At 41.0% G+C, this 19,614-nt stretch overlaps 1 protein-coding gene across 1 annotated transcript in view; it reads right to left on the reverse strand.

Annotated features, from left to right (window-relative positions):
- LOC143983033 (multidrug and toxin extrusion protein 2-like) overlaps nucleotides 1-9,482 on the reverse strand; it is a 229,168-nt gene extending 219,686 nt beyond the window's left edge. Inside the window, exon 1 of the mRNA XM_077482260.1 lies at nucleotides 8,203-9,482. Within this exon, the coding sequence (XP_077338386.1) occupies nucleotides 8,203-8,343 (141 nt within the window). The 5' untranslated portion in view covers nucleotides 8,344-9,482. The remainder of the gene's footprint in view (nucleotides 1-8,202) is intronic.
- Nucleotides 9,483-19,614: the final 10,132 nt, after the last annotated feature.

The raw sequence follows: 19,614 nt of genomic DNA on the forward strand, positions 1-19,614 counted from the left end.
AGAGAGAGAGAGAGAGAGAGAGAGAGAGAGAGAGAGAGATATTATCAAATGTATATACCATAAATATATATTTATGGTATAAACATATATTTAATTTGCTGGTCATTTTTAGACTTATTAGATTGGAGCACATTCTTTTGCTGTATGGAATTTTCAGTGCTTGATTTCTAAGAAAACCTCCAAGCTTGTACTAATGAGCACAATTAATATAAGCTTGTCTCTACTTAAAACAAGTTTTTATTTAGGATAAAGCCTAGTCTTAATGGATTTAAATGTCACAGTTTTTTTTTTTTTTTTGTAATTTACTGGTTATTTTCAGACTTATTATATTGAAGTCCCTTCCTTTTCTATATATAGGACACCTTGTAGCATGAAAAAAAAAAAAAAGTGGTGAAATAATATATTTTTCCAGCATGTGGCAAATTTTTAGTGCCTAAATCTTTGGAAAATCTTTAAAGGGGAACTAATAAGCACATTTAATGTAAGCTTGTTTTTATCTAAATATATACCGTATATACCGTATATATATATATATGGGTGTGTGTGTGTGTGTGTGTGTGTGTATATATATATATATATATATATATATATATATATATATATGTGTATGTATATATATATATATATATATATATATATATATATATATATATATATATATATATACATATAATCTCACAAAAGTGAGAACACAACTCACATTTTTGTAAATATTTTATTATATCTTTTCATGTGACAACACTGAAGAAATTACAGCTTGCTAAAGTAGTGAGTGTACAGCTTGTATAAAAATGCTGTCACATGAAAATATATAATAAAATATTTACAAAAATGTGAGGGGTATACTCACTTTTGTGAGATACTGTATATATATATATATATATATATATATATATATATATATATATATATATAAAATTATTTTTAGACTTATGAGATTAGGGTCCCTTTCTTTGCTGTATATGGGGCATCTTGTAGCATGTAAAAATATTTTCAGAGGGAAAATATTATACTTACATTTTCCAGCATAATTTTTAGTGCCTGGAATTTAGGAAAACTTTTAAGGGGAAATAATCAGCACCTTTAATATAAGCTTGTCTCTTTTTTAAACGATTCTTTAATTAGATAAACTCTTATATCTTTATTTATATAATGAATATATGGATTTATATATCACAAATATATTTTTTTCTTTTCTCCTCGTTAGCTATTTTTAGAATTGTTTGATTGTGTTCTCTTCCTCTGCTGCATATAAAACAACTCGTAGCACATTTAAAAATTATATTTTGAGATATAATATAATAATACACTTACATTTCCCTGCATGTGGGGTAATTTTATTGTTTGAACTTAGGAAAACTCATTAAGGGGGAATAATGATAGATAATGTTAGTGTAAAATATAAATAAGGATACACCAGTTAAAAGATGCTTGACGATTGCAGAACAATTGTCTTTGGAAAGTTACTTTTGTGTTATGAAAGAGTAATATACTTATAGTTATGCTGTGTTCTAGTACCCATCTTTAAATAGTTACCACCTATATTTAATTAAGATTTAGTTAATGCCAAAATAACCTTGTATATAAGTACTTATTATAATAGTATTGTGGAAGCCTTTTCCTAGTGACTAGGGATGAGCTTCGTGTTCGAGTCGAACGTACGTTCGACTCGAACATTGGCTGTTCGGCCGTTCGGCGAATTCCGAACGTTTGGGCCGTTCGCGTCAAAATTCGAGTGGCGCGCGCGGACCACAATGCACTGCGGTGGCGCAGTGCATTGCTGGCTCATGATTGACCAAGCATGCACTGTGACCCCGCATGCTTGGCCAATCGTAGCGCCAGCAGCGAGGAGAGCCATGATTGGCCACAGGCATCCCCAGTAAAAAAAAATTTAAAGTGTCGCCTATGGGGATTTTTTAAGTAGCGACGTTTGGCGCCTTACCACGGGCATGTGCAATTTTGAAGAGTGACATGTTTGATATCTATTTACTCAGCATAACTTCATCTTTCACTTTATGCAAACATTGGGCTAACTTTACTGTTTTTTTTGTTTGTTTTTTAACCACTTTCAGACCGGACCATTTTGCTGGTAAATGACCAGAGGTCTTTTTACACTTTGGCACTGCGCTGCTTTAACTGGTAATTGCGCGGTCATGCAATGTTGTACCCAAACAAAATTTGCGTCCTTTTCTTCCCACAAATAGAGCTTTCTTTTGATGGTATTTGATTGCCTCTGCGATTTTTATTTTTTGCGATATAAACGTAAAAAGACCGCAAATTTTGAAAAAAAATGATATTTTCTACTTTTTGTTATTAGAAAAATCCAATAAACTCAATTTTAGTCATACATTTAGGCCAAAATGTATTCAGCCACATGTCTTTGGTAAAAAAAAAGTCAATAATTGTATATTTATTGGTTTGCGCAAAAGTTGTCACATCTACAAACTAAGGTACGTTTTCTGGAATTTACGCAGCTTTTAGTTTACGACTGCCTATCTCATTTCTTGAGGTGCTAAAATGGCAGGGCAGTACAAAACCCCCCCAAATGACCCCATTTTGGAAAGTAGACCCCCTAAGGAAATTGATAAGAGGCATGTTGAGCCCATTGAATATTTTATTTTTTTGCCTCAAGCGATTGAATAATGACAAAAAAAAAAATTTTTTTTTTTTTTTACACAAAGTTGTCACTAAATGATATATTGCTCACACATGCTATGGGCGTATGTGAAATGACACCCCAAAATAAATTCTGCTGCTTCTCCTGAGTACGGGGATACCACATATGTGGGACTTTTTGGGAGCCTAGCCGCGTACGGGGCCCCGAAAACCAAGCACCGCCTTCAGGCTTTCTAAGGGCGTAAATTTTTGAGTTCACTTCTCACTACCTATTACAGTTTTGAAGGCCATAAAATGCCAAGATGGCACAAAACCCCCACAAATGACCCCATTTTAGAAAGTAGACACCCCAAGCTATTTGCTGAGAGGCATGTTGAGTTCATGGAATATTTTATATTTTGCCACAAGTTGCGGGAAAATTACAAACTTTTTTTTTTTTTTTTTTTTTTTCACAAAGTTGTCACTAAATGATATATTGCTCACGCATGCCATGGGCATATGTGAAATGACACCCCAAAATAAATTCTGCTGCTTCTCCTGAGTACGGGGATACCACATATGTGGGACTTTTTGGGAGCCTAGCCGCGTACGGGGCCCCGAAAACCAAGCACCGCCTTCAGGCTTTCTAAGGGCGTTACAGTTTTGAAGGCCATAAAATGCCAAGATGGCACAAACCCCCCCCAAATGACCCCATTTTGGAAAGTAGACACCCCTAAATTTAGGGGTACACTAGTGAGACTAGGTAATAAATGGCGGGTGCCCTGAAACTATAAAAAAAATAACTAACCAACCAGCGTCACCTGTAACAGTTATATGGTGATCACTGGTGAAAGGGTTAACTAGGGGGCAATTAGGGGGCTTTATGCGGTAGTATATGGGGGTCCCTGGCGCTATAAAAAGCTGCAGCGAACCTAAATACCTACCTGCCTAACTAGCGTCACCTGTGACACTAATACAGCGATCAGAAAAACGATCGCTTATTAGGCTGGGTTCACACTGGAGCGATGCGGGAACGCCACGAATGCGCGGCGGGTTCCCGCATCGCATGCCTCCCGGCGGCAGTTCACACTGCCCTATGCGAACTGCTGGGAGTGTCAGTGAAATGTTACTGACACCCCCAGATCAGTTCGCATATCGCAGTGCGATCTGCAAACTCGGATCGCATGGTGTGAACACCCATGCGATCCGATTCTGCTGCGGGCCAAAAAAAGGGTCCCGTGCGAATTTGCGGCGGGTGCGGCGGGTGCGGCGAATGGCTGAACTCGAATCGCACAGAGATCGGATGTGATTTGCACTGCAGTGCGGTGCGAATCACATCCGTTCTCATAAACCGCTGCAATGTGAACCCAGCCTTAGTGACACTGGCGACGGGGGGTGATCACGGGGTTAAACCTTTATTGGGGGGGTTAGGGGGGTACCTTAGAACTAAAGGGGGCTAACCCTAACTGCCCTAACAGTTATTAGTCACAAATGACACCCGCCGGGTGATCAGGGGGTTAAACCTTTATTAGGTAATAAATGGCGGGTGCCCTGAAACTATAAAAAAAGAACTAACCAACCAGCGTCACCTGTAACAGTTATATGGTGATCACTGGTGAAAGGGTTAACTAGGGGGCAATCAGGGGGCTTTATGCGGTAGTATATGGGGGTCCCTGGCGCTATAAAAAGCTGCGGCGAACCTAAATACCTACCTGCCTAACTAGCGTCACCTGTGACACTAATACGGCGATCAGAAAAATGATCGCTTATTAGGCTGGGTTCACACTGGAGCGATGCGGAAACGCCGCGAATCCGCGGCGGGTTCCCGCATCGCATGCCTCCCGGCGGCAGTTCACACTGCCCTATGGGAACTGCTGGGAGTGTCAGTGAAATGTTACTGACACCCCCAGATCAGTTCGCATATCGCAGTGCGATCTGCAAACTCGGATCGCATGGTGTGAACACCCATGCGATCCGATTCTGCTGCGGGCCAAAAAAAGGGTCCCGTGCGAATTTGCGGCGGGTGCGGCGGGTGTGGCGGGTGCGGCGGGTGCGGCGAATGGCTGAACTCGAATCGCACAGAGATCGGATGTGATTTGCACTGCAGTGCGGTGCGAATCACATTCGTTCTCATAAACCGCTGCAATGTGAACCCAGCCTTAGTGACACTGGCGACGGGGGGTGATCACGGGGTTAAACCTTTATTGGGGGGGTTAGGGGGGTACATTAGAACTAAAGGGGGCTAACTCTAACTGCCCTAACAGTTATTACAGTCACAAATGACACCAATGCAAAAAAAAAAAAAAAAAAAAAAAAAAATGACATTGGTGTCACTGTGACTGGGGGGCAGGGGTAATTGGGGGGGTGATCGGGGGGTAAAGGGGGGGTGTGAGTGTGCCTGGCATGTTCTACTGTGTGTGTGAGTGTTGGTGCAACTTACTGATCCGCTCTCCTCCGTGTCGGAACGAAAAATACCGACACGGAGGAGAGAATACATCACTTCCTCTCCTGTGTTTACATTACAGGAGAGGAAGTGATGTCACCGGGGATTTCTATTCGTCGGGAGCGATCGCGAGGGGGTGGCCATGAATGAATGGCCGTCCCCTCGTCCGGGATCGCTCCCGAACGAATACCGACCGCCGCAGGCACCGGGCGGGGGCCCGATCGGGCCCCCGACCCGCGGGAGGCAAGGGACGTACATGTATGTCCTTATGCCTGCCCGTGCCATTCTACCGACGTACATCGGCGTGCGGCGGTCGGCAACTGGTTAAGCACAAAACTGTTTTTTCCCCCAAAAAAACGCGTTTGAAAAATTGCTGTGCAAATACCGTGTGAGATAAAAATTTGCAACGACCACCATTGTATTCTCCAGGGTCTTTGCTAAAAAAAATATATATATATAATGTTTTGGGGTTCTCTGTAATTTTCTAGCAAATAAATGATGATTTTTACATGTAGGAGAGAAATGTCAGAATTGGCCTGGGTGCTCCAGAACGCCTGATGGCGCTCCCTGCATGTTGGGCCTCTGTATGTGGCCACGCTGTGTAAAAGTCTCACACATGTGGTATCGCTGTACTCGGGAGTAATAGCAGAATGTGTTTTGGGGTGTAATTTGTGGTATGCATATGCTGTGTGTGTGAAATAACCTGATAATATGACAATTTTGTGGAAAAAAAAAAAAGGAAATAGGCCGTCAGTACTTCAGGTGTGATCAATTTTCAGATATTGGCACCATAGCTTGTGGACTCTATAACTTTCACAAAGACCAAATAATATCCACCAATTTGTACTTATTTTTACCAAAGATATGTAGTAGTATGAATTTTGGCCAACATTTATGAAGAAAAAATTACTAATCTGCTAAATTTTATAACAGAAACGAAGAAAAATTCATTTTTTCGCAGAATTTTCGGTCTTTTTTCTTTTATAGCACAAAAAATAAAAAACTGAGAGGTGATTAAATACCACCAAAAGAAAGCTCTATTTGTGTGAAAAAAAGGACAAACATTTCCTATAGGTCCAGTGTTGCATGACTGAGTAATTGTCATTCAAAATGTGAGGGCACCGAAAGCTGAAAATTGGTCTGGTTATTAAGGGTGTTTAAGTGCCCAGTGGTCAAGTGGTTAATAATAGAGCTTGCAGTCAGTAGTGTTAGGAGATAGTGCGTGCTGTCTGCGTGCTCTGTACCCAGTACATACCGCTATAATATAGGGCAGGCCCCTACTTTCAAACATCCAACTTACAAACATCTCCTACTTGCAAACGCAAGGAGACAGCAGCAAGTGAGATGAAAAAAGATGGACGACAAAACAAATTATACAGGGGTGATAACCCTTCCCTATGTTTTCCAAAAAGCTTAAAAATAGTTTTTTTGACTGGAGCTACACTTTAAAAATGTACCGGTTGAAAATTACAAACAGATTCAACTTAACACAACAAACCTACACAGTCCCTGTCTTGTTTGCACCGCCTGTATACTGCTGTTCTGAGTATATAGGGCCTGGGGGCCACACGCATTTCCTTTTTTTAATATGGGTACGGGGTTCCCCTTAATATGCGTACAAGACCCAAATAGGCTGGTAATGGGCAGGGAGGGCTACCCATGCCATTTTTCTGAATGATTTTCAACCATATAGCAGGAACCAGATATAACATTAAAACCGCAAGCAGTTTTAAATGGTGTTATTTCCGTTTAATGTCATTTTGTGCAGGGACTGTTCTAAACACGGGAAACACGTGGCACTTCACAGGCATACTACAGACACCCCCCAGGCACCATATTTAAAGGAATATTTTACTTTTTTTTTTCACTTTAATCGTCATTAAAATCAGTGCTCCCGCCAAAACGGCCGTTATTAAAACCTTTTTTTGCATTGACCCATGTCCCCTGAGGCAGGAGTCAGGTCCCCAAACCCTTTTTAGGATAGTATCTTGCATATTAGCCGTTAAAATTAGCACTTTCCATTTCGAACGTTCGAGTCCCATAGACTTCAATGGGGTTCTAACGTTCGTTTCGAACGCGGGGTCCGTTCGAAAGTTCTGGTGCGAACCCAACCCGGGGGGTGTTCGGCTCATCCCTACTAGTGACATGTATTAGGTATGAAAAGAGATGATCTTTGCACTTTAGGTATACGGTGTACTATATAGCTAATTGCACACAGCTAAGGTAGATTTGGTGTTTAATGCCCACCCCTGAAGTAACTGAGCAGCTTTTAAATAAGATCTCTATGGACCACCGACTAGTTATGAGTAAAGCCCTGTAAACATGGGCCGAATATCAGCCAAAATCGTCCGGTACAATAGATATCGGCTGACATTCTGCCTGTGTGTACAGGTCCTTGTTTGACAGAAGCAAATCTTACGACTGGCTTCTGTTGAACGAGCATGGTGGGAAACCAGCAACCAATCTGCATCTGAATCTCAGCCAATGGTTGAGAGCGTTCTGTGGTGTGTTCTGGCTTAGGCAGTCCCCCTGTCAGATCAAAAAAGTTCAGCAGGGAAATCACTTTACTAACATTGAATCATTACTACAGGGCCATCTTGTGAGTGCCTTTGTCTTTATCGTATGTACCAGTTAGTTTCTGCCTTATACTTGACCACTTTATTTCTATTAAATACATTTTTTTTTGTGTGGTGCAGTGAGAATTAAGACCATACTAAATGAATGGCCTCAAACTGCACTGCAAATAATCATTTGATTTGAATAGGAATGCTGTGCGATTCACATGCATCACATGCAGTGTCCCACACCACATATATGTGACCCCAGCCTTAGTGTATTTAAATCTGCTAGTACATCTAACACTCTCCTGCACCCAGCCTGACAATGCTGCTATCCAAAGGTGCCCCCTGTGCTCCCTCATCCAGAGTGGGGGCATGCTAATATAGGAGGTATGTTACTGGCCAGATCACCAGGTGAAAACAGAGGAAAAAAATGATAAAATACGAATACAGTCACCACATCTAATAATTAGTAAACTGCAATATAATACATGTTTGGTTTTGGGATTAATACTGCCTTAATTATTTAGAAGACAGCACTCAAGAAAATCTGACCGACACAAACAGTAAAAATAGAAAAATAGATTCATTGAAGTCAAGTCTTACCACAGGTATGGCCACCCCAAACTGTATCTTTGCTTCATTACAAAATCCATAGGGTACCAGTTGTCGGAACAGTCGTTTAATTCCATGAGGTTTGCCTGATAGAGGAGAGGTCTCCTTGGCTTCCTCTTTGTGTCTTTTCATAGTTTTTGCCAATTCTTACTGATAGAATTAAATGTTTTAGAACTCCTACACTAGAGAATGCAGTGAAAGGTCCACTGTGCACTACAGCACTGAGAATTTGAGAGCTCTGCTCTGCATGTTTCATAGACTATACTCAATGGGAGGGTAACATTCTGTAACCTGTTAATCAAGCTATGCATCTCTATGGGAAAAAAAGAGAAAGCATTTAATGGGGAACTGCATTTTTTTTATCTAGGCATGTATTTATTGTCAAAAAAAAATGTAATTTAGTTTTTTAGGCAATTAATTATTTCCTAATGTATTTTACAAGCACATGCAGTGATTATAAAGATTTTCCTTGTGCCTTAGGAAATCATACTTAAAAGATGACTGTGTGTAGAAAATTTTGCCATAGTAGGCAATCAGAGTTCCAACTTCAAACATAACTTGACTTCAGCTGCAGCCAAGAGGTGAAAGTAGCAATGGTAGCATTTGGGTGGTTGAACTACAGCAGCAAGGGAGACTGGCAGACCTGTGGCGCTACTGAGGCATGGAGTTTGACCCTAGATAGCAGGTTAGAAACCACAAGCCATTCAATTATTTCTTCACATTCCGGTTTCCAAGCACTTAACCTTCTTATACCTGGTACCAACAGACACTCTGAGACTCCTTTCTGATTCTTGTTATCCTTTAGAATTTCAGGATAGGGATGTAGGACAGATTCTTGTGTGCTCCCTGGGCACCTAACACTTGATCGCCACTGCATTTTGTATTTACTTTGCCATATAGGCTCACATCACAGGAAGCCACCGCTTTATGTTTACTGCAATGCCTTGCTCTCGTGACTCTCCAGGCCTTGTCTATAAGCCAACCCTGTGTCACAGCAGGTTCCAATATGGATTTCAAGTTGTGAGGCGAGGGTCCTCCCACCACACAGGACCACCGTCACCTGTCACAGTCACCCCATTCCACTCAGCCTGGCAGTTATTTAGGCCTCATGCACACAGGATGTTTGCCAACTCTCCAAGAAGGCTTTCTTTCTGGTGTTACCGGCCTCAAAATGTGAATTAAGAGAGCCGATGATTGTAGACGCGATGAGACAAGGTGATCAGCTTGGCGTGGACTGCAAAGAATCACACAAACAGCATGAGATATGACCACTGACTTAAAAACGCATGTTCCCATCAAGGGTAGATCATAAGGTTACAGCAGACCAAGCGGAAGCATTTCCAGGTAAGGTTCTCCTCCGTATCATCAGATCAATGTGATATCATATATGAAAAAGAACAGGCAAATCTAGTGCTCTCCGTTGATGCAAATTTATTAAACGAATAAATAAAAGACAAATACCACTCACATTTGAAAGCACTGATCTCCAGTGCTGAGTGCTCAGATAAAAAGTACCATGCATGGATCAGTGTGTCAGCTGGCGGATGACGTCACGACGCAGGTCACGTGGTCCGTACGCGTTGCGTCCCAGAAAGTAGGCGGGACTTCATCAGCGGTGACGGAATGACGTCGGACGGCCGCTTTTATACCAACACACCAATAGAGAACCAATACCAAGCGGAGTTATGCGCAAGACAGATACCGTAGACAGCACGTATCAAACGTGACACCGGAACATAGATCTGCGCTCACTCCAAACACAGGAAGGAGAGAGAAAGCATCAAAAAATATATATGCTATGGAGAAGTTAAAACCAAACAGAGAAAGGCTAAATAATAGTCTGCTAATTGGCAACAAGATACAATCCTCTAATTATTCTCACATAAACTATGTGGAGAAAGAAAAAGGATATTGCCTAAAGAAAGCAGTACAATATAATCCCCTGGTAAGTCAAAAATAAAAATCTAATAAATATACCCGCAATGCCGCTGACGTCATCAGAAAGCTACACTGATCCACACATGGATTAATAACAATAAGTACCAAAATATAAATCAAAGCTAAAAATAAAAATAAAAATAAAAATAAAAATAAAAAATAATAAAAATAAATATAAAAAATAAAAATAAAAATAATGAAATTAAAATAAGAATAAAATACAAATACAAGTGTAAAAGGAAAAAATTCTAATACAATAGAAACAATTCAATTATCTGTCCGAAATGAAACAATTTAAATCAAAATCCACGTTTAGACCTCTCGGGGCAAGAACCCTTGTTTCATGGATCCAATAAGATTCACGTTTGCTTAATTGGCGTATGAAGTTACCTCCACGCCAATGTTTGGTTACCTTCTCAATCCCCCAAAAGCTTAAACCTCTGGGATTCTGAGAGTGCACCAATTTGAAATGGCGAGACACATTGTGGGTCTTAAGACCCTTTTTGATATTATTTACGTGTTCACCCAACCTCACGTGTAGGGGTCTAGAGGTTCTGCCAATATATTGGAGACCACATTCACATTGTAACATGTATACCACCCCTATGGTAGAGCAGGTAATAAGTTTATCGATCTTATATTCCTTATTGTTACTTGTAGCTATAAAAGATTTTCTCCTTTTTACATTGCATCTAGAATGTCTGCATGCCGTACATCTACCGCACGCATAGAAGCCGGATAAGAAAGAGAAAAGTCTACTTTCAGTTTGTACAGGAGGATCGATAACACTCGGTGCTATTTGGTCACGTATTGATGGAGCCTTCTTATATATGAAAGAGGGCCGTGCAGGTAACAGAGGGCCCAACACTCGATCCTGTTTCAATATAAACCAATTTTTGGCAACAACTTTTTCGAATTTCTTATACTGTACGTTATAATCGAGAACCATTCTAAAATTGACCCCTTCCACTCCTGATTCTTTTATCTTATCTCTAACCAAAAGGGATCTATCCATCTGTTGGACCAAAGAAATTTCATGTTCAAGAACAGAGCGATCATATCCCTTTTCTTGGAATTTAGAGGATAGGGCATGGGCTTGATGCACAAAATCATCCATACGAGAGCAGTTCCGTCTTAATCTTACATACTGTCCCCTGGGGATATTGCATAACCAAGACTTATGGTGGCAGCTCCCCAGGGGAATGTACGAATTCCGATCAGTTGGCTTAAAATGATTTTTTAATACTAGCCCATCATTCGCTTTGGTGATCTCAAGATCAAGAAACACCATCCGTTCTTGGCTGATATTCCATGATAACTGGATGTTTTTTTTTCATTACCGTTCATGGTGCCGATAAATTCATCCAGACCAAGCCGGTCACCATCCCATATAAGGATAAGATCATCTATAAATCTATTGTAGCAAATTAACTCCTTGGGGCGGTTCCGAAACACAACGTCCTCCTCCCAGTGGGCCATAAATAGATTGGCCACACTGGGAGCAAACCTAGCCCCCATGGCAACCCCCCTCACTTGTAAAAAGAACTGATGATTAAACCAAAAATAATTCCTCGATAAACAAAAATCTAGACATTTGAGAATATATTTTCTGTGGCACTCAGATAAATCAGAATAAGTAGACATAGCCCACTGGACTAAAGCTTGTGCATCATTGTGTCCTATAATAGTGTACAGTGAACCAACGTCGGCAGTCACAAAAAAACAAGAGGCCGTAATCTCTAATGATTCAAGGATTTGAATGATGTGTTTAGTATCTTTAAGGAATGCTCTGGTTTTAAACACCAGGGGTTGTAAAAAGGTGTCAATGTATTGACCCACTCTAGAAGAGATAGAGTCAATACCATTGACAATAGGCCTGCCAGGCGGGTTGACACAATCCTTGTGGATTTTTGGTAGGCTATATATAATCGGGGTTCTGCAAAATAATGGATCAAGATAAGATCCCTCCTTTTTATTAAGAATATTTCTATTTTTTCCTTCTTCTATTAACCAATGTAATTCATCCTTATACTGCAACATGGGGTCTTTGTTCAGAATATGGTATGTGTCGGTATCACCGACAAGTTTATTCATTTCGGACATATAATTGATCCTATTTAAAATAACCAATCCTCCCCCTATATCTGCGGGGCGTATGATAATATTATCCCTGCTCCTAAGGGATTCCATTCCCAATTTGATATACTGGGGGTCCTTTACTTTACGTACTTTGAGATTGTCTAAATCATTTATGACAACATTCTTAAAAACCTCCAAAAACTTATTATCAGCATTTAAAGGGTTAAACGTGGATTTGTTACAGAGATTAGAGTGTTGATTTTCAAATGCTTTCACTTATCTAACCGGATTGGATAAGAAATATTTTTTCATGTTTAAATTCCTGACGAACTTCTGAATGTTAACATAAGTGTGGAATTTATTCAGATTCCTAACCGGAGCGAATTTTAAACCCCTATCCAAAACTTTTAACTCGTTATCACTTAGTGGACATCCACTTAGATTATATATACCTGCTCCTATTGGGGTTTTTGTTTTTTGAATTCTCCTGCCCCCTCTCCTTCCTCTCTCTCTATTTTCTTTTTCGAACCTGATTGCCCGACCGGGGGGTTCCATACGGTTGCTGTCTCCACCACTCCTGATGGATAGGTGGAGGTGCAAATGGTGGATTGATAGGTTGGTGGACAGGGGGTTGCACATAAGGACCCCTTCCGGGTCCACTCTGTGCACCCGAAAAATCCCCTCCCTCTCCAGCTCCTCCATACTGTAATGGTGTATACCTATTAGACACAGGTAAGGAATATCTCGGTTGGCCACCATAGAAAGCCCTCTGATGGGAACCATAATCAGACTGGTATCCTTTTTCTTTCTCCACATAGTTTATGTGAGAATAATTAGAGGATTGTATCTTGTTGCCAATTAGCAGACTATTATTTAGCCTTTCTCTGTTTGGTTTTAACTTCTCCATAGCATATATATTTTTTGATGCTTTCTCTCTCCTTCCTGTGTTTGGAGTGAGCGCAGATCTATGTTCCGGTGTCACGTTTGATACGTGCTGTCTACGGTATCTGTCTTGCGCATAACTCCGCTTGGTATTGGTTCTCTATTGGTGTGTTGGTATAAAAGCGGCCGTCCGACGTCATTCCGTCACCGCTGATGAAGTCCCGCCTACTTTCTGGGACGCAACGCGTACGGACCACGTGACCTGCCTCGTGACGTCATCCGCCAGCTGACACACTGATCCATGCATGGTACTTTTTATCTGAGCACTCAGCACTGGAGATCAGTGCTTTCAAATGTGAGTGGTATTTGTCTTTTATTTATTCGTTTAATAAATTTGCATCAACGGAGAGCACTAGATTTGCCTGTTCTTTTTCATATATGATATCACATTGATCTGATGATACGGAGGAGAACCTTACCTGGAAATGCTTCCGCTTGGTCTGCTGTAACCTTATGATCTACCCTTGATGGGAACATGCGTTTTTGACCTATCTGATTTATCAGAGGTCCACTTGTTGAGGTGAGAGTTCAACTTGCTCAATGGTGAAGGGATCACATCGTCACTTGATATATTGATTGAAGATACATTACACAAGTGGACTCTTTCTGAACTTCTCTTATTATTCACTATATGGACTTTTCATTTTTCACTTTATGATATTTATTGTATTATTTTGTATTTGCGCTGTACTGATATTTTTTGAAATAGAAGGGATATGTTTAGAAATATAAAAAAAAATGAATATGTACTTTGCTTTGGGGTGTCTGTTTTGTGACCATATAAACCCCAGTCCGTCACACTCTCCCCTCCTTCAGTTAATGGCTCCCGACATTAAACTCAATTGGTATCTGAACACTATTTAGTGATTTAAGTAACCCAAATAGGTACTTGTTGCCACCAAGGAGCTACGTTAACTACCTGGCATGTCCTGGGAGTAGCTAGCATTGTAGGAGTTTGTATGGTGTGAATCTGACTTGGTATGTATCTTGGCTGACCTAGTGTGTCATATGTAAAGATCTCTTTAGGCTTAGCTTGTCTGGTAGATCTTCTGACAGGAGTTGAGTCTTCTCCATCAACATCATTCTCCATTTGCATATCTTGGTTCACAGGTAAGTCTTGACTTAATGAGGGTAATTCTGTAGTGTCTAGTCCCACCATGTCTGTAGCCCAGATTTGGTCGCCAACTACTGTTCCATCATTTTGTTCTTGTTCAAGATTGGGTGTGGTAGTTGTAGGATAGAACTCTTCAGCAGAAACTGTTAATGGAATTTTCTGTACGTTTTGAGAGTTTGGTTGAGACACAACACGATCATGACTTTCTGTAGTCTCTGGTATATAAGGATAATACCATCTTTCTTCATCTGAACATTCCTCCTCCTGGTCCACATCCATTCTGGTATACTTTCTGTTACTTGATTGTCGTTGTTTCATCTGTACTCTTGGAATGTGTCCTTCAATTGGTAGGTCATTTACTGGTAGTAAAAGATTTCTGTGCAGTACTCGAATAGTCTTTTTACCACTTTCAGGCTGAATTTTGTACACAGGCCCATCTTTGATTCTTTCTACCACTTTGTGTACTGATTCTTCCCAGTATGAACGAAGTTTACCAGGTCCTCCTCTTTCAGAGAGATTTCGTACTAAGACCCGATCACCCGGTTGAAGAGGTGCTCCTTTTATCTTTTTGTCATAGTACTTCTTCCCTTTAGCAGATGATTTTTTGCTATTCTCGGATGCGATTTTGTAAGCTTCTTGCATTCTAAATGCCCATTTCTGAGTAAATGTTGGTTGACTTTCTGATTCCTTTTCCAAATTTAGGTTGAGCATGAGGTCAATTGGCAAACGAGGAGATCTTCCATACAATAGAAAGAATGGCGAGTATCCTGTGGCTTCATGCCTGGTGCAATTGTATGCATGAACCATATGTGGAAGATGTTCTTTCCAATCTGACTTTTTCTCTTCCTCTAAGGTGCGAAGCATCTGTAACAAAGTACGGTTCAGTCTCTCCACTGGGTTACCCTGTGGATGGTATGGAGTAGTTCTTGAATGAGAAATCCCTGCCAATCGTTGCAATATCTGAAATAAGTTGTTTTCAAATTCTCTTCCTTGGTCATGGTGGAGTTTCTCTGGATAGCCAAAACGTGGTATGAAATCTTGAAAGATCTTTTCTGCCGCCGTTTTTCCAGATTTGTTCTTAGTTGGATACGCTTGTGCAAAGCGTGTGAAATGGTCAACTATTACAAGTATATACTCATATCCTACTTTGCTTTTCTCCAAGTGAAGATAATCAATGGATACTAACTCCAAAGGTGAACTGGTAGTAATCGAACCCATAGGTGCTCTTTCGGTGATATTTGGACGCTTTTGTTTGATGCAGCTGCACTTCTTCAGCACATATTCATCAATGTCTTTTTGCATAAATGGCCAGTAAAATCGTTCACGTGCTAGGTGGGTTACCTTGTCAGTACCAATGTGACCCATGTCATCATGAAGATTTCTTAAGACCAATGGTTTTAACTTTTTTGGTAGAACTAGCTGTTTTCGGGTTCCAGAGTGTCGGTAGAGGATTCCTTCATCGACTCTGAGTTTATTCCATTCATGTATCAAACGTCTTGTTTTGCTGGTCATACTCTCCTTTTCTTTGTGGTTTGGAATCCAGTCGTTCTCCTTAAGCCAGACCACTTCTCTAATGTTGGTATCGTCTTGTTGTAATGCTCTGATATTCTCCTGAGTCATTGGGCAGATTGTCTGTCCTTTCAGCAATTCTTCGGCCACATCACTTTCTGAGTGAAGAGTCAATGAAGCCACCCATAATGCCTCTTCTTCGTTAACAGCTTTGCTCCCTTGCCACATAGCTGACACAACCTCAGATGGTACAAGCTCTGTGTACTCACTCAGATTCTTCGTGAGTTCCACTGGAAATCGTGACAGTGTATCTGCGTCTGCATTCTGTTTACCTGGCCTGTACTTGATATCGAAGTGGAAATCAGCCAACTCGCCAACCCAGCGATGACCCACAGCATTCAGTCTGGCAGTACTCAATACATATGTCAATGGGTTGTTGTCTGTGTAAACGGTGAATGTTGGAGCGTAGTACAAGTAATCTCTGAATTTGTCACAGACTGCCCACTTGAGAGCTAAAAACTCAAGTTTACCAGAGTGAAGATGGTAATTGCGCTCTGCTGGAGTCAATGTTCTGGAGCCAAACCCAATAACACGAAGTTTTTCTCCTTGTCGTTGGTATAGTACAGCACCTAGGCCTTCATTGGAAGCATCAGTGTGTAAGACGAAGGGTAAATCAAAATCAGGGTATGCTAGAATTGGTGGATTGGTTAGCATGTCCACCAGTCTGGATACTACAGCTTGATGTTTGGGTGTCCATTGAATCAGTGTTTTAGATGGCACTAGTGCTTTGTTCCCGTTTTTCTTTGTAGATTCCCTCCGATTGTTTTTGGGGATGGTTGTAGCAGATTCTTTCTCAGTGTTCTGCAAAAGTTCATACAGTGGTTTAGCAAGTCGAGAGAAATCTTGAATGAAGGACCTGTAGTAGCTCAGGAATCCTAACAAAGATCTGACTCCTCCCACTGTTTTTGGTTCTTTCCTTTTCAAATGTAATACCGCTTCAAGATCTTTTGGGTAAATTTTTATGCCTTCTTCTGACACCATTCGTCCAAGGTATCGAATCTGTCGTTTAAAGAGTTCACACTTCTTCGGTCTAAGTTTGATACCATGCTCACGCATTCGACTAAGCACTTGCCTAATATCATTGACATGCTCCTGAAAAGTTTTGGAGTAGCAAAGTACGTCATCCAAGTATGGAGAACAACATTTGTCTCTGATGCCCTCTAATACATTCTCCATGCATCTCTGAAAAGCTGCTGGGGCATTCGTTAATCCAAATGGAATACGGTTCCACTCCAGGAGTCCCCAGGGGGTGCTGAAAGCTGTCAGATGTCTGGAGTCTTCATGCACAAAGCCTTGATGATACGCACTACCCTGGTCCAGGATTGAGAACCACGTAAATCCTCCTAAGCTATCCAGCAGATCTTGTATTCTGGGTAGTGGATGTCTATCTGGGATAGTCTTTCGGTTTAACTCCCTAAAGTCAACACATAGTCGTAGGCTACTGTCCTTCTTTCGAACACAAACAACTGGTGATGAGTATGCGGAAGAAGATTTTGTTACCCAACCTCGGTCAAGAAGGTTTTGGATATATTCTTTCACTTCTTTGTATAGGGGTTTCGGTATCGAATTGTAGCGTTTCTGGACAGGAGTTTCATCTTTCAGATTTATCCTCAGTTTCAGGTTAGGGATGCATCCTATGTCTCCCTCATCTCGAGCAAAGACATCTGATTCATCATATAACATTTGTCTCGCTATCTCCTGTTCTTCTTCTGAGAGATCTTCCAAATTGACAGGTGGGTGCCACTTAACAGATTTGTTAGTGGGTAGCTGATTTCCAGTGTCCACTTGATTCAACTGGTTTACATGAAACACCCTTTTCTTCTGGTCAATTCCCTCTGCATCGTCTTTGCTTGGAGACAATGGTAGAATCTCAGCTGCTGGAGAAATGGTACCCAATACTGTTCTGGGTGGAAGGTAGATGTCATGTTGAGTACGGTTCAGTATAGGTATCTTCACCAGTTTAGAGAACCCATTTGGCACATCTACCACTGAAGGAAATAGTTCAAGTCCTTCCTCGACTGGATATTCGGGAAGTGGTTCAAATGGCATGATTCCTCCTTTCGGCCACACTCTAATTCTGCATTTGACTTCACAGAGCTCGCCTCCTTTAATCTGGAGTCCCTTCTTCCCCACTTTGACCATACGACTATCGAATATTTCTCCTGGGTCAGTTGCTTGACTGACAGCATTTACAATGTTATTCGCTACACTCTGTCTTACTTTCATAGCTTCACTCAGCAAGATAGTCAGGTTTTGGGTGCTGTTTGGTCGGTCACGGTTTTCTCTGATCAATTCTTCGATAACATTAAACCCAAGAATTGGATTGTCATTACAGCAGTCACTCACCAGCATTGGCACATAAATGGCTGAGTTTCCATGTCCACTACTTTTGAATTCCAGGCAGACTTCAATCCACCCGATGAATGGAATGATAGAACCATTTGCAGCTGTAATGGATAAGTTGTCATCACAAAGTAAATCTTGTATGTGCCTAATGGAGACGCTGGGTAGAAACTTTTCTAACCATGCCTTCCCGACAATGCTGACCTGAGCTCCTGTATCCATCAACATGTCAACCGGTACACCATTCATCTGACATGACAGTAGGCATTTTCCTCCAATTAATTGTGCTACGTGTTGTTTGGAGAATCCATTCTCTTTTGGGAGTGTTCTAGTTGACCGGTGGGTGAATACCCTGTTTACCTTAGCATGGGACAGATCATTTGAGGTGGTCACTGGTTGTCCCTTTCCCAGTGACCGTCTGTCGTTTCCCGACTGCCTTCTTTTCTTCAAGCAATCAACCGCTCTGTGTCCTGTCCAACCACAGTAGAAACAATGGTAGCAGTTCTGACTCTCTCGTTTAATGCAATCATCACACCTGGGCTTGCAGTGAGTTGTATCTGGAACTTGAACATTGGTTAGTGGCTTAGTCATTTGGTTTCCAACAATAGGAGTTAGCTTCATCATCTTTTCCAGGTTCTTTGTGAGAGCAGAGACCTGTGTTGTTAGTTCCATTAATGCAGTGTGATTTACTTTAACATCTCCCTCAACTCTCTTTTGCAAGGTGTCTTTTTCACTATTCCCTGGTGTCTGTGATGAATGAACAGTAATAGGTTTATGTTTAGGTGCACTGTTTAAGCGTCTCTGCCTTTCTGTTTCCTCATCAACTGATCTGGTGACTTGCTCTATGATAAAGTCATCCATTACTGTCAAATCAGACACATAAGGCTTGATATCTCGTCTAACATTAGAATTTTTCTCATTTAGTCCCTGATACAGTGTATGAAGGAATATGCCTTGCACCAGTTTTTTGTCATAGCTAAGCTCTCGCCTATCATGTTGTGATGTAGACAGAACTTTTTGTTTTAACCCCACTAGCCTGTAAACAAATTGTTGTGCTGTTTCTCTTTCTTGCTGGGCAGCATTGCTAAGGTCCTGAAATAACTCATTACCACTTCGTTCTCTCATATGTGACTTCAAAAACCTTTTCAATTCAGCAACAGTAAGATCATCTTTGTCAGTCAACATATCTTTAAAATTACCAGGTTTGATTATTCTCAACACTGTGTGTATAATTTCAGATTCAGGGAGTTTTTCTGTTAGACCCTGGTCAATTTGTCTGCATGCGCTACTGTAACTCATGTCCGAACCATGATCTGAAATTACCCCACCATGCATTTTAAATTCTCTACGTGGCAAAAAAGCAACAACATCAGTTAATCTCACCACCTCCGATACCTGTTCAGTCCTTGCAGTCCCAC

The sequence above is a fragment of the Lithobates pipiens genome, unplaced genomic scaffold (assembly GCF_037356315.1).
Source record: "Lithobates pipiens isolate NorthernLeopardFrog02 unplaced genomic scaffold, aLitPip1_a1.2 Scaffold_16, whole genome shotgun sequence".
In the NCBI taxonomy this organism is placed as follows: domain Eukaryota; kingdom Metazoa; phylum Chordata; class Amphibia; order Anura; family Ranidae; genus Lithobates; species Lithobates pipiens.